Source organism: Drosophila simulans, chromosome 3L, assembly GCF_016746395.2.
Source record: "Drosophila simulans strain w501 chromosome 3L, Prin_Dsim_3.1, whole genome shotgun sequence".
In the NCBI taxonomy this organism is placed as follows: domain Eukaryota; kingdom Metazoa; phylum Arthropoda; class Insecta; order Diptera; family Drosophilidae; genus Drosophila; species Drosophila simulans.
Genome location: NC_052522.2, coordinates 19,177,662 through 19,193,784, shown reverse-complemented (window position 1 = coordinate 19,193,784; position 16,123 = coordinate 19,177,662). Strand labels below are relative to the sequence as shown.

The 16,123-nt window shown below is 42.7% G+C and overlaps 2 protein-coding genes and 2 pseudogenes across 2 annotated transcripts; 3 read left to right on the top strand and 1 right to left on the bottom strand.

Annotated features, from left to right (window-relative positions):
* The first annotated feature begins 22 nt into the window (after positions 1-22).
* LOC6738688 (venom acid phosphatase Acph-1) lies at positions 23-5,681 on the top strand. The gene is made up of 5 exons (XM_016169248.3): positions 23-1,196; positions 2,844-2,942; positions 3,310-3,393; positions 4,069-4,227; positions 4,590-5,681. Exons 1-5 carry the CDS (start codon positions 1,035-1,037, stop codon positions 5,298-5,300), a joined length of 1,215 nt encoding a protein of 404 aa, XP_016032513.1. The 5' UTR covers positions 23-1,034; the 3' UTR covers positions 5,301-5,681.
* A 4,130-nt stretch (positions 5,682-9,811) lies between these two features.
* Positions 9,812-11,431, top strand: LOC27207660 (annotated as a pseudogene).
* On the bottom strand, positions 9,813-10,935 carry LOC27209117 (annotated as a pseudogene).
* A 451-nt stretch (positions 11,432-11,882) lies between the features above and the next one.
* On the top strand, positions 11,883-14,590 carry LOC6738686 (polycystin-2). The gene is made up of 2 exons (XM_016169249.3): positions 11,883-14,271; positions 14,331-14,590. Exon 1 carries the CDS (start codon positions 11,990-11,992, stop codon positions 14,174-14,176), a length of 2,187 nt encoding a protein of 728 aa, XP_016032509.1. The 5' UTR covers positions 11,883-11,989; the 3' UTR covers positions 14,177-14,271; positions 14,331-14,590.
* Positions 14,591-16,123: the final 1,533 nt, after the last annotated feature.

Genomic DNA, 16,123 nt, shown 5'->3' with positions numbered 1-16,123 from the left:
AACAGTTGGCATTCGAAGCTCCACTCACTTGAATCGGAAGTAACTCACAAAAAAGCACAAAAAACTCAAACAAAAGGGCAGTATGTAATTATACCAGATGGACATTGTTTTTCAAAAACTTCCAGTTTTCCAAGCCGTAAATCAGTTTGTTTCAGCCAAGCCCCAACCAAAGCCCATATATAATTCCGGCAATTAAGCAACGAGAATGGATAATGCGAAATTAACATATTGCCGGATCCAGAAGCTAATCGATTTATATCCAAAGTATTTACACACGCAGTTTCGATGACAAATTCGTTGGTATTTCGAGTTGGCGGCGGCGCTAAGCAGCAAAAAATAAGTAAACGAAGCGAATCCCAAAGTTCATATAAATTAAAAGTCGCGACCGCGTTTTAAAACGCCTCAATCGCTGCAGCGTTGCGTCGGTGTCTGGTTTTTCAGCGCGGTCAAACCAAACATATGTATATACATATATTCGTACAAAAGACCGCCGGCCACATACAATAGCAAGTAGCAAATGGAATAATAGAAGTAACAAGAGCGACGGTGACGAAAGCATTTCGGCGATAATGGAACGATAAAAGAGCCAAACTCATGCCATTTCGACTTCTGCAATGATATTTCCCGCAGTCTGGCCGACGATAGTACACAAAGACAGTCGCGTGCGACCCTCGGAAAAGTCGAATGCCAAAGCCCCAATGCCTAGTATCGCATAGTATTTAGTCCACGGCAAACAGAAGATAGTGCTGGCCCTACACTCGGAGAAACCAGAGTAATTAGTGGGGACACAAAACCCGTTCACCACCCGCAAACCTGTCGAAAAAAATTAACAAAAAGTCAAAGCCAAGAGCGATCTCAACGAGTTAGTCTTCGATCTGTCTCGAGACCAACGCGACTACCAACAACCAAATCCGAAGCCGGCGAAACCAGAACCAGCCCAAAGTTCAAATACGGAGATTCGTTGGCTCAGTGACTCGGAGAATCGCAGATCCGATCCCCTGGCAATTCTACGCCTATAAAGCCCGGCCAACAAAATGCCGCGTTCGCATTTCACCCGACGGCATTGTCTCGCGATGACGGGCGGACTAATTGCATCGGCGGTCATAATCTGGTGCGTCGCTCACTCGGCGGTCGAGTCGACGGCCAAGCTCTACGATCCCGGCGCTGATAAATCCACGCTCGAGCTGCTGCATGTGGTAAGTGAGATCGATAATCGCCAGCTATAGGAACTAACTATTAAATTGAATGTAAGTAACAGTAGAGTAGATTATAGTTACCCTGCCCCTCTAGATTTAACAGGGTATCTAACACTTGAGGTAGAGTTTATTAGGTCTACGATAATAAAAAGCATAAGGCACATATCTTTTTATAGTGCTTATAAAATATATCGTAGTAAACCTTTCCACACCAATTAATTCCACTCTGAGTAATTCAACGACGGCATCATCTTTGCCACACAATTTCAGCTGATAACACAAATTATTGTTGTCACTCTTAAATTTTGTTTACCGCATTGAGAAATTCTGGCATTGACATTTACGTGGGCAGTAAAAACCAGCATTTTGTTGATAAAGCATTTGTTTATAATCGCGTTAAGCGAAAGTGCAGGCGCTGGCACATTTTTTTGTAGTCGTGTGTAAGCAATAGTACTATAGTTTAGTTTTCCGTCAGCAGATAAGACTTAGTCCGGTTATTTATATATCGTGATAATCAGTACGGAAAGTGAACTTGTTCGTTAAAGATATCACAGACATAAAGATATCACAGGCTTACCCCTTTTTCCTTCTACTATACAGCTATCAGCTGTTTAGTCATTTATCTGACTGAATTCATTCAGATACTTTGTACATATAACAGCCGAGAGATACACTCTGCGAAGAACATTCGCACGAAGTCAAGCGTAAATGTATCTTTCGGATTTGTAGCTTGTAGGTTTGTACGTAAAAGTTTGTACTAAAAAGCTAGTGGCGATAGAAACCTCAGCGAAACCAATTATAAAACCTCATAAATAATTGTGCTGTATTATAGATAATTTATTATTTGTGATGCCCAATTAGATTGCCAATTATTTTAAGTTACATTAAAATGATCAGAGGCTTAGAATAATAGGGGTTAAAAATAAATAGAAGTATATATAATTTAAATATCAAAAGTATAGAAATATAAAACGAATTACTTGTGGAATGCTTATTCGCCTCGTCATTATGCGTCTTAATTAACAAGTCAGCTAATTTTTTTTAAATAAACCTGAATAAAAGCAACAAAACTCGCATAAATTATCAGTTCTTCCAAAATAACTCTCACTTTAATTAACTCGATTATACACTCTGCTAACTCATTCGTCTTTCGAAGACCCACAAAAAAAATTAATTACAAAACAGCAATCAAAACAAACCAAAACCAAACAAAAACAGGCTTCCCAAATTACTTTTTGGCCAAAAACCAGTCCGCAGTCAGTCGTAAAATATTATAAAATAAAGCTGCGACGCACTTTTGATTTTTGTTTGAGCTCCGCTCATCCGCGATTGATTAACTAGAAACCCACATACATATAGTAGCTATACAGATAGTCCGATCCAGATCTCGGAGATCTGACCTTCAAGTGGGGCGCCTTCTTATCAACACGAGAGCTAGAGCAATCAAACAGAAAATACTTCCGCTGAAATCTGCGTTCTCATGAACTACAGAGTCTTTGATTCACGTGATAAGTTTCTCAGAGCCGTCAGCTAATTAAAGTCGTTCTGCTCGTCGATCGCTTGATAATGTAATACATGTATATATATGTTGGTATTAGCATGTGGTGAATTCGTTTACTAATAAAAAGTGTAATTGCCAAACTTCAGGTATTCCGACATGGACCACGAACGCCGGCGGATACGTATCCCAGGGATCCCTATGTAAATGAGACCTACTATCCCTTTGGCTGGGGACAAATAACAAATGTGAGTGGAGAAAAAGTTGTGCAGCGCAAACTTTTGCCTCGTCATCCCCATCCACAACCCCATCCGCATCCCCATTCTCGCACCCGAATCCCATTCCCCGGCAAAGCATTTAAATAAATTGAAATGCAAATGTTTTTCCGGAAGCGGGAAGAGGAGGAGGGTGCGGCTGCATTAACATATACACATGCATATGTTTATGCAATTGCAAAAATGCAAGGCATTTATTATTTTATAACACTTCTTTCCATCTCCGTCTCGGACCCCTCGGACTCCCCGGCTCCCTGCATCTTGGATCCCCACTTCCCGCGTCCTCTGGTGTTGTCTCACGTGCCATCCGCTCATGCCATGCAATAAATCAACGCTGCAGAATGGCAAACGCGAGCTGTTCAACATTGGTACTTGGCTGCGTAAGCGTTATGGCAAATTTCTGGCGCCCAACTACAGTCCCGATGTGAGTAAGCAGTCACTAACGAACCGAAAAGGCGCAACCCTTACACCCCTGCACAGAGAGAAATTTTTGACAGATTTGCAAATTGTTTATAAAAGAAGGTTAGTTTCAGAGCTCAAGAGAGAATAGAAATCATTCACCACAATCTAAAGAGAGCTTGAAATCAAATTAAATTTCTAAATATAGCAACTAAAATATTTATTAAAAAAGCAATCAAGTTGAAAACGTGTCTTGATGCTCGTTTTTATTTGATAGAATTATATCAAGAATGCAAAAACAATAGGTATAATGTGGATTTTACATCCATTACAATTAAATTTATATATTTAAATTTAATATCATCAATCAGTGAATTCTATACAATAATGTAAAATACTTACAAAATATGTACATTTTTTTAAAACAAAGTTTAGATTCTACTCGCTTATAAAAGAAAGATCATCCATTGGATGCAACTGATTTCTCTCTGTGTACCCCAACCATATTCCCCCCATCACGTCCATGGGGTTGCTGCCTGATAGTGCGGACGTTTACAAATTGCAAAGCTCAAGCGCGCTTGGCTCATCACTCAATTCCTTCTCTTCTCTTCTCGTTCTGTTTCTGTTTCTGCTTCTGGCTCCTTGCGTTCTGCTTCTCCGCTTTCTCCGCCATCGTCTCCGCCTCCCTTTCCGCCGACAGTCGGTCCATGCTCAGGCGACGGGAGTTCCGCGGACCCACATGACCATGCAGACCGTTCTGGCCGCCTTCTTCCCGCCCAAAGGCACCGACATGGAGTGGAATAGCCGGTTTAATTGGCAGCCCATACCTGTCTTCTCCCAGGAACTCAATGAGGATACGGTGCGTATACTTAATAACTGTGATGATTAATCAATACAATCAGCTCCGCAGAGGGTCAAAACGCGATTGGTTATTTGACAATGATTAAATACCTAGTGGTTTTTGACTCACTATATTCGGGTATCTATGTATAATACTTGAATAAAAAGTGTAGGTTTATAAAGTAAATCTATGTGCTGCTTTAAGCACAGCAGTTTTTGTAATATTTATTCGGGCTTTTAATCTGCACATTTTGATTATAAGTTCATTGAAAGTTAAAACGCCAAAATTAAATATTTAAATACTAAAAGCTATTGCTATAAAATATTTAATTCTTGAATTTTTACATATCATTCCACTAACTTTTATTAACTCTTATTCAGCTTCTGTTGGTGCGGAAACCATGTCCGCGATATTTTGAGGCCCTCAACGAGGTCTACGAGTTGCCCGAGGTGAAAGCGGAAATCGAACCGTATCTGGAGATGTTCAAAGAGCTGGAAGAGCACACGGGTCTGAGCTTTAAGGAACCTGAGGACGTGCAGTCCCTCTACTTGACTCTGCTCGCCGAACAGGAGTGGGGTCTGGAGTTGCCAGAATGGACGCACGCATACTTCCCGGAGAGGCTTCAGTTCCTCGCCGAACAGAGCTACATCTACAACGTGTACACGCCCGAGATGCAGAAGATCAAGGGCGGACCCTTCCTCAAGAAAATGCTCGATGAGATGCAGCAGAAGAAGAACGGAACCCTGAAACCCAGTGGCAGGAAGCTCTTCATCTACGCTGGTCACGACTCGACGGTGGTGAACGTTCTTTCCGCCCTGAAGATCTGGGAACGCCAGATGCCTCGCTACTCCTCGATGATCCTGTTTGAGCTGCACAAAAACAAGGAGACCGGCGACTATTGGGTGGAGATCTACTTCCGCAACGATCCCAAGGGCCAGGCTCAGAAGCTCACTCTGCCAGGATGCGAGTTCCAGTGCCCCCTGGACAAGGTGCTCGAATTCGCCAAGGACGTTGTTCCCACGGAAGCGGATGACAAGCGTTGCGAGTCTCGAAACGAAGCCTTCACAGAACCACCTCTCCGAGGTCCTTAAGAACCGCAATATGGTGGATATAGAAAATCGTTGTGGTGCTACACTTCTCAGGGAATGGGACTGTCCAAAGTCCTTGAACAGCAGTAATACATTAGTTAGGTCCATAGTTTAGCATAAGCCGAATAAAAGTGCGTTTAACATTTGTCTGTCACTCTTATGAGAGTTTTTTTTTAAGTTTTCAAGGATTCGGTTGGTCTTAAGTGTTTAAATACCAGATTCGATAATTATTATAATGTAAGGACTGGAAAACAATGACAGAAATGACAGCTAGTGAGAATTAGATTGAGTTTATATAGTTTTAAAAAGTACATTTTTAGATTACGGTTACACATTTTTTAATCTAGATAGATTTACCAATAAAAAATACAGATTACAAATTTACATATCGATATCATACATTTTTGAAAATTTCATAATTTATTTTTGAATGAAGGAGTTGAGCCTTCTCCAACTATGTGTCAGCAAGCCTAGTTCTTTAAGTTCATCTGATTGGAGTTCCGACTTGCCGTTCGACGTTTGCACTCGGATATTGTCAGCCGGCGTCTTTTGCGCCCCATGTGGCAGCCAAGTTGGCTCATTTCCGCCTTGTGGCGACAGTCGAATGCCGTCACTGCCATTGCCCAATAGGCCGCTTCCGCTTGGCCTTTGCCAGCGGCAAACGCAAACAACTTCCGCACTTGTTTAGCCAGTTGGATGCGCCGCGCCACTCCATCTTGGGTCCATTTCTGTTTCAGTTCCTGCTGCCATCTCCACAGCTCCACATTTCCCCGCTACCCGCTCATTTTTGCTGGGAGGTGACATTTTTCGCATTGCGGTTTACCATAAACTATTTCATTGGGGAGTGTTTTCCACCTCGCCCATTTCATTCTGGCCCGGCCCTAACCATCTGCTCGTTCGCCAGTTCGCCATTGTTTACTCGTGTGCGTTGCCATCGCTCTTCCAGTTTTCCCAGCTTCTCCTCTGCGCCTGTGTGTGTGTCAGTTTTTCCTGCTCCGCGTGTGCTGGTGTGTGCATATTTGTAAACTTTATTTGTCAACGGGACGCATATGTTGTGTGTTTGCCAAAAAATAAACGAATCCCCCCATGTAGCAAGTCGGGCATTCCCAATTGCATTCAGCTCGTCGTGTTTGTTGCTCCTTTTAATTATACCCGTTATTCGTAGTGTAGAAGTGTATACTAGATTTGGTGCTAAGTATGTTACAGGTAAAAGGATTCGTTTCCTATAAGGTACGCATTTTCTTTATCAGGATCAGTCGCTTTGTCGGGTGTGTGCGGGGTCACCCCGAGTATGGGGTCTCCTCTGGGCCATCCGGAGTGCGTTCAAATCGGACTAAGCTCATTGGAATGCAAAAGCATTGAAATTCTTCACTTAACTGCTCTTATGTATATCTTCATCTATCTAATGATTCACTATTTGAGTAACGGGTATCTAATAGTCGCGACAATCGACTAAGGCGGTCTTTCTGGGTTTATCTTAATTTGATTTTGCGAAGAGGGGGAAGTGGTGAGTGTGTATGGGTGGGCGTCTGACAAATCTATAAGTGCATGTGCTAAGCGTGTTACATTTCGATGATTAATGGTGAGCAGAGCTAAGGGGAGTTCCGGGAATTAAGCAAACGCCATGTGGGCACCGATTTCGACTGGGTGGCCGCCATTAGAAAGCTGACTGTAAGTGAGAAGGGGTTAACTATATAATAGGCAAACTAATATATGTTCCTAGCTAATAGCAAAGCCACCTAATTTGACTATCCTGAAGCGTACAAATTAATTCAATGGTTAATTAACGTAGGCATTTAGATAGGAAGTGTTTAGCATAACTATTAACCCTATTATGCAGTACCTTGAGGCAGTAGACCCGCACTTCTTCACTCCAGTAGCCACGGGAACGAGACATATGCCAGGGTCCACAAATCTACTTACAGCACACTGAAGCTTCAGTTTCAGTTTCAGCCTCAGCTTCAGTTTCATCTCCGGCTCAGTCAAAAAAGTTCGGAATGGCGAGCAAACTTTTGTGCGGGCTAAGTGCAAGTCTTAGGGAAGTTGGCCATTTTTTGCCCGACTGCCACTGAGACACAAGAAATAGGAGCGGCCAGTTGGGCCAGAAGTTTCCACTGAGCCGCTGCACTTCTGCCTCGCATCTTTCTGCGGTCAGCTTACTAACGACTTTTCGATACGGACCGAGAACAGCTAAAACTTTTGTGCTTGGCCTAGGAGATAAAATGCTTCGATTGGTGGGGGGAGCTGGGCAATGAATGGGCGGGCACACCTGATCCTCCACTTAATCCCGATGAGGGGCCGGGGGAGAAGAGCCGGGTGGCATGCATATTAATAAGCTGCACAAATGTTTGCCGGCAAACAAAGTGGCAGGATGCCGGCGCTGAGAGTCGGATGCCGTGTAGTTCAGTCTATTAAAAGGCACAATGGACTTCCTCCCATGAAACCCCGGATCCGAAGGGGGCACGGGGCATGTGATGCTTCATTTCCGCTTCCCCAAGGAATGCACAGATGGTGCACAGAGATAAATTGACTCTGGAACTCGAAGTACTAAAATAATTATTAAATTGCAAAATTATTTAGTACCTTACTTAGTACTTCAGAAAGTGATTTGCAAATGATTCAAACGTGATATTATACAAGCTTCAAATGGGGTCTGACATAATCAAATTTACTTCAGCATAGATAATACCGAAGATATAGACATTTGTTTCCATACAAAAGTTTTTTTTCAGCATGAAATCTTTAGGTTTGATGACTTTGACAATTTTTCTTTCTCTGCATGGAGAGTGAAAGCTTTCCTCACTCAAACTGTTTGCCGTTTAGTTTCGCATAAAGTGTAGTCTGCCCTGTAAAATGCATAAATCTTTGTTGGCACTGGAGCTCGGCTCATTCGCAGATTCTCGGTCCTGAGTCCTGCGTCCTGAGTCCCAGGACCTGTATCCTGGATGCTGCAGGCTGGCTGGTTGGTACTTCACCCCCCTTCTTACGTACTTTTCCGCCTGCAGCCGCCTGGGCGTCTTGTTTGTTGCACGTTTCATTTGTCAAAAACGGTTTAGGAATTTTATTGCTAGCACCAGTACTGAGAGCCCAGTGGCTTCCAGGGGCTTGGGGGTCACATCTTGGTGGGCGGTAGGTGGTGGTGCACCTGCTGCACTCGTCGGCTGCCCTAAGTGGCAACTGCTGGGAGCCCATTGAAGTGCCACTGATAGCACAATAATTTGTACACGGCTTGCAACCGACAAGGACAAAGAAATGCAAGGTTAACTAACTACCAGCAGGCAAGTGAAATTTAAGCGAGTTAGGACTGCTGGGAATACCGGATGCGGGATTAAAGGGCTGAATATTTAATGGACTTTCGGGCAACGGCGAGAAACGAAATGCAAGATGAGGGCATCGAAGAAGTTCTTATGGTGTACATACCGAAAAAAATAAACAAGAGACAATGCTATAGTCGAGTTCCCCGACTATCAGCTACCACTACTACTCAACTAGTGTGAATGCGAAAGCGAAATTTCATAATTTTTCTGGGATATCGATAGATATTGGGGAATAAAATGAAAAAAAATATACAATTTTTCCAAAGTGTGGGCGTGACCGGCTTTAGGGCGTTAGAGGGCGTGGGCCAAACGTTTTTTGGCAAGTCAAGAGAAATTTACACGACTAATAAAATTATAAAAATATATCCAACAATAATTCAAAAACGTTACGAGGCTAAAAAAAAATTTGAAAATAATATCAAAATAAAGTTAAAAAGCTGAGCGGTTTTTCGGCATTAGAGTGGCAAAATTCTGTTCTTGCAAATCGATAGAAATTTACAAGACTAATAAACATAAGAAAAAATATCAACACATTTTTCAAAAGTGTGGCTATATCGACTCGGTTATTGATTGTGGTCAGGAATATACATACTTATTATAGTCGGAAATGCTTCCTTCTTCCTGTAACATACTTTTCAAAAAATCTAGTGTACCCATTTACTCTAAGAAAAACTTGTATAATAATATATATATCATATTTTATATTGCCAATGAAACTCACAATATCTTTGTTCTCAGTGGAATGTAAGATAGCCGAGGTAAAAGATATTCAAGTTCAGTCGTCGTTTGGCAGTTTGAAAGGCAGAAAACAAGGGAGAAAGCCCAGAAAAGCCTAATCATCAGTGAGAGTATCCTATAAACACATTCATTTTAAGAACGATTATATCTAGTTTTAAACATGTTTAAAGCATGTAATATTTTTTTTAATATTGGTTAATGTTTATTTTTATTATTTAATGTAACAAAGTTTAAGAGAAAAGACAACCCGACTACTTCTACTTTCAATGACTTATCCGCCTTTCCACAACTCTCGTTGTATTACCATTCATTTCGATTTCAACTCAGCAACTTATTTTCGATCATTCCTGCCATCAGAACTCCCGATCCTATCGATAGTTTCCTATCACACTGCCACCACCATCATTTTTGACATACATTTGTAGATTTATTTCGTTGTAAGTAATCACGTGTTGATAATTTAGAAGAGGATCTGCGCAGGAGCAAACGCGTAGTTGAGTGGTGCGGACTTGGCCAAACGCGAGGATTAGGCCGATGTAGCAGCCAAAGGAGTAGCAGCGTACTTGGCCACCAGTAGAGCAGCAACGGGAGCAATCTCAGAAGCAGCATCGATGCCATTGTTGTTCCTGGCGATAATCTGGCTACTGGTGGCGGTCTCAGCGCAGGCGACTGGGGGTCCTTTCTAAAAAACGTACGTATTTGAACATGGTGAAATCAAAGACACTAGAATAACAAGATGCGTAACGCCATACGATGTTTTGGCACACGATTTTTTCGGCGTGGCTCTAGAGGTGGCTCCAGGCTCTCTCGAGTTTTTGTTCAAGAGCGAGAGAGCGGAGAGCTCTACAGCAATTGACAGCAGACAACTCTATGCGTGCACACGTGTACTCACGCATTGTAAATTTGACAAAATGTGCCCTTTACCATAGATGTTCTTAGCCTTTAAATATAATATTTTTGATTAATTGGCACCCTGTGAAAAATTCTTGTTTTGCATTGCCCTAATGTACAAAATATACCAACATAATTTAAATATAAAATAATAATAAATATAAATAAAAATTACTTTATATTAGAATATTTGTCATTAGAGTATTCAGCTTGCGACGTGTGAAAAATTAAAAAGGCAATGATTGTTGATTGCGTGTGTCCGCAATTTGTTCCTCAAGATATTACTTTTGCAATAAACAGTTCTCATATTTTTATTTATTTTATAAATTTGTATAGCTTAATAGACTCTGAATTCGGATCTTGTTATTCTAGTGTCTTTTGTGAAATATTTCGTTGTCTTGCTTCTTCGGAAGGCTTTGATATCCCACTGCTCTTCGTGGAGCATATTTATACCCAAATGTGCGCTTAATTAAATGCGTTGACAGTCTCCCGTTACCATTTACCATTTGCACTTTGCCGTAGTTTATGTGATTTCCCACTGCTGACTGCAGAAGGTGGAATAACTCTTGGTGGCCACTGAATGCGACTGCTTGAGGTCACAGACGCAGTCCCGATTCGGCGTATACAGAGTGGTATGGAATGTGTTGTGCCGTGACGAGATCAAGATTCCGAACCGAAAGCACCAGATCCATAATCAAAATCTTAAATGTTAAAATCCGTAAGTTTGGAATCTTAGCTTTCTGTCCTATTTACTAATTGTATTTTATTCACAGGCCGTCCTTGCCTTGGCTATCGTGGCCTGCATCCCTGTCAAGCCTGGACTCCTTGGTGCGCCTTTGGCCTACACTGTTGACGTGGCTTACTCTCCTCCTCTGACTCACTCTGGTCCCGCTGTCGTGGTAGCTGCTCTCGCTCCAGGTGTGTCCGCTGCCAGTAGTCAAGTTACCACTCGGAACCACAATGGCATCGCTCATGCTCTTGTGATTGCTCCCGTGGCTGATCAACTTGTGGCCAAGTACACGGCCGCTCCTATGGATGCTCCATGACCTACTCCTCGCCTTTGGCTTACTCCGCAGCGCTGAGCTACGCCGCAGCTTCTGCATCGCTCCTTATCTAAATTACTAAGCTGTGATCACCTCGGAGACAACGATAATAAATGAAGAAATAATAAAACGTTATTCAATTGTATATTCTCTTTTAAAACGTTTCAAATGAATATTTATTTCAATGAAATATTGGCTCTGAACGTACACGAAGATGATTGCCAGCATTGATAAACAATAATTCCGAGAATACACTCTAAGGACATCGAACAACTGATACTTTTCTTAATCACAGTCCTAATCTGTTGAATCTAAATTAACTGCTAATTTCAAAAGTAATGTAGTGATTCAGGAAATATTGGTGTTTCGCTAAATGATTACCGAAATACTCTAGTTGCGTCTACGTTTCTAGAATTCTAGAAAAAGACTTCCATTATATCTCATTTTTTCCATATAAAGAATCAAGAAAGTGACACCAAAACTATTACTACTTTCGAACCAGTTCCAAAAAGGTATTGTAAACTTAAATCTGTTACTATTATAATTATAACATATAGTATACGATTATAATAAGTCACATAGTGTGGACATGCACTGTCATCAAATCCAAAGCACCCCAAAGAACCCCATCTTAAACTGTCAATGGAGATCTTACTCATTCGATTTGTGTAAAAGAGGCTTAACTAAAACTTGATAAACAGCAATGGCGAAGAAGTTTAGTAACATTATCTTCTACCTGACCCTGATAATCATAGCGATCTGTGTGGCCTGCATCTGGATGTTCTCGGGATTCCGTCACGAGTATGGCAAATTCAACATGATCCTGGTTGCTTTCTTGGCCGTTACTTTACTTCAGATCCTGATTTTTACGCCTATCAAGTTCACCATTTTGTCGCTGGATGCCGCCTTCTGGCCGGCCCACCAAGCCCCGGAGACTCCCAACGAGAATGCCAATGTGGACACGTTCATGGATAATCTCCGACTGCGACTCCGGACGCTGCGGAGTGAGCTGATGATCACGGAGAGGCATCGGAACGAGAGGGTCAACCTGAAGTATCGCCTGATTACCGAGGAACTCTGGCTCACAGGCAAGCTTTTCCTGGTTTACTTCTTCATGGCCTTAGCTTTCTTCGATGAGTTGCTGTACTTCAACACAGAGACCACTGAGATACTGTTCCAGTATAATCGTGGGGATGCGTTCGGACTATTCCATGTGGCGGATGTGCCGGATATATATTTTTTTGTGGTGACCTCGTTGGTGCTGGCCTTTACAGATGGCAAGAACACCAGTGGCGGGGCCCCTTGGATCCATGCGGAGGGCACTAGACTACTGGGCGTGGTGAGGTTGAGGCAGCTGAGGACGGAGAGCAACCGATTGGGTCTATCGCTTCCCGTGTTCACCGAGCGGGACTTTGGGGAGAGCTGGACACTGCCCTACGAAAGGGTTCCCTATACGGACAAGTACTGGCCCATCTACACACCCTGGCTGCCCAGTGTGTCTGTGGCTCGGGACAACCTACTTATGGGCATCAACCACGTGGGGCACATGTTCAACTATCCGGAATCGAAGGGCTACAAGGTACTGCTCTCGGACACCCGCTACAAAAGCCTGCAAATTATTGATTACTTGATGAACAAAAACTGGCTGGATGCGAATACGACCGCTTTGTTCATGGACTTTAGCTTGTATAACGCGGATGCCAATACCTTTACCGTGTGCACCTTGTGGGTGGAGAAGTTTCCCTACCAGTATCCTGATGGCCACATGAAGGTCGAGAGTCACACGTTTGTGGAGCAACTGCGGGAGTTTACGAAGTTCGGAATGCTAATGGTGTTTGTCTTTGTCGTCACGTGGCTGCAGTTCACCAAGGCGTTCTTCGTGAAGGTCTGGTACGATCCTCGACAGCTGAAGACCCTGTGGGTCCTGGTGGATGCAATGATCGTGGCACTCAGCGTCATTGTGGGGATGATCATGGCGGTGCGGGATAACATGGTTCAAAAGATGATCAAGAGAGTTGAAATCGCCGTTGTGGTGGACTTTCTGGACTTTCGGGAGCCCGCCCAGCTCTCCTACCTTGAGGATGTGGTCACGGGATTGACCGTGGCCCTGGTCACTATGCGTTTGTGGAAGGTGATGCAGTTTTCCGCCACCTTTCAACTGTTCACCAAGACAATCGCTATGGCGTGGGACGCGTTGCTCTGCACCTTCGTAATAACCGTAATTTTCATCATTGCAATTGGCATTGCGACGGTCACCATCAATGGCAACTACACCAGCAACTTCAGGGACTTCCCCAAGGGCATTGTTACGGTCACCTGCTTTGCTTTTGGCTATACGAATTTGGTGTACCCACCGGATATCTTCTACGGCGGAGAGTGGCTGGGCATCGTATTGTATACAATAATGGGATTCGTGGTCAAGTACATGCTGATCAACTTGATCGTTTCCATGATGAGGGACCAGATGGCCAGTGTCAAGGCGGATAGGGATAAGAAAGTGAGGCAGCGCATAACATTCTGGCAATTCCTGCGCGTTGAATATGCCTTCTTCATTAACTACATCGTAAAAGTGTTCCACTGCCAAAGGGGATATCAGAGAAAGAATCGCACAGTTGCACAGAACATCCAACGAGAACTGAATAGTATCGAGCTTAAGCGTCGAAAGACGAAGATAAGTTCAATTTATTCCGAGACAATCTATGTCATGCCGATAAACAAGGATCTGGAGCAGATGAAATATAGGGAGCGGATCGAGCGAACCTTCACTCTGGCCGCCATTCTCCACACCCAAATGGAGCTCATGGAGAGGCTTATGTTCGGCGACGAAGAGGGAAACCTGCCAAGTCTGGACCAGGATGACGAGCAGATTACGGATACTGATGAGGACTGAAGGAAGACAGCTTAACTGCAGTTTAGACAATGCAAGGAATCATATCAGCTAAGAGATTAAAGTGAAATAGAACTTATGGTAGAACCTTCTTCAAGGTAAAATAATGATGATGAATAATAATGAACAGAGTCCCTAATAGTTAAATACTACTTAGGATAGTTTTGCAGGATCCTTTGCCATCCGAGCAGTTTTGTGATTTTTTGTTTATGTCACGGCTAAATAATTATGCGCAAACAGGCAAAACTTTTGACTTGAAAAGGCTTTTAGGGCAATTTGGCGCTTGCTTTGTTCGGCCTGTTTGCCATCCGAGGATTCTGGCTGAGCTCCAAGTGCCCGAACCAAATGACTTATAAAAGGGGGAGTGGCACAGCCCTCACTATTGTTATGAAGTAAGCAAATAAAAATTTAATACTGCATGCTTTTAGGCCGAGCCGCGACTGCAAACTATTCGCTATTCGCTGCGAAATCTGAGCTAAATGCCAGCTCTAAAAAGGACTCGGCAAACATTGTCGAGCACATCCTGTAAACTAAACAATTGTCAAAAGTTTCGGGTCCTTTTTCTATCAGCATCAGCCCACAGACAGATAGTCTGGCAAGTGTTTTTCTATATATTTCCTGTCGCACTTACGTCACTCGGGGGATTGGGGAAAACTTTTATAATTATTAGCAACAAATGAGCAGTGACAGAGCGCTTCTGCCGTGACTGTAACTTTCCAGGATTTTCCCACATTCCGGCTCCTTTCCTTTTATTTGTGCAGTGCCCAGACGGCAGAAATCACAAATGATCCCCGCCCTCAATTTAAAAGTTTTAACTACCTGACTATTTCTCCATTTTCCTCGGCGTAAGGATGTAAGGGTATGTGTGTGTGTGTGTGTTAGCCGAAGACAAACGGTAAAAGAAAGAGAGTGGCCAAATCAAAAGCCGTGTGCATTTTCCCCTGCCATTGTGTTAGTGCTCCAGTGAGTTACCCGAAAAGTTTTTAATTTTTGATCGCTTTTTGTATGGCTCCCCACAATCAGCAACCAAAAGTATGCATTAGTGCCGCTGGCTTACGAAAGCTGGCTGTTATGAGACAGTGTGTGCACGGAATATCTGTACATATGTACATATTATGTATCTATGTACATGCAAATGTCAGCTTTACTGCGCTGCAAGCTTATGGCTGAAAACAATATTCCTTCTGTAAGGGAGAACAAATATCAAAACGAAATCAATTAGAACTAAACATCTAAGTGGGATCTGATAAAGCCGACATAAGCTGTATGGTCCTTGTGGTGCATGGCAAATTCCGATTCCGGCGAAAAAAAGAATGTTTTCAAAACTGATTTCGAAAGAATAATTGGAAGGTTTGAAAAGAAAGCTCAGAGAAAAAGAGCAGGTGGTCTTGAATCAGTGGTTAGAATTGGAGGACATCAACAGGCTCCAAGGTGATAGAGAGAATCCAATTTTAAGAATAATGTCGAAGCCCCAGATTCTGCATTTTGAAGCAGCATAGTGAGCATTTGCTTACTGACCAGTAGAATCAGCAAGGAGTGGACCATTAAGGAATGGATACAATCACGCCTAGCCAATGAAAAAATCGTAGTTAAGTTCCTAGGAACAAGGATCTTATCTCCCATGCAAAGGATGTTTGGAAAATGTATCCTCCAATGCGGTATGAACTTTCACAGTATCAAGCGTTCTTTCTCCTGAGCGCCATATGAAATATGTCTTCAACGTGGACAAGGCATTTCCCAGGAATTATCCAGGTGTATACGAGTGGGGCGGAAAATAAATAATTCTGCTGCAGAAACTAAACCTTTTTACGGACAATCATCAGTTTGAGTAGATATGACCAAGAAAAACTTTAAATTGCAAGTTGGCAACAAATCTTTTTACATATAATATATCAATAATCATGTAATAATACTGCTGAAAACAGTTTTATTATTATTATTATTTCTTCT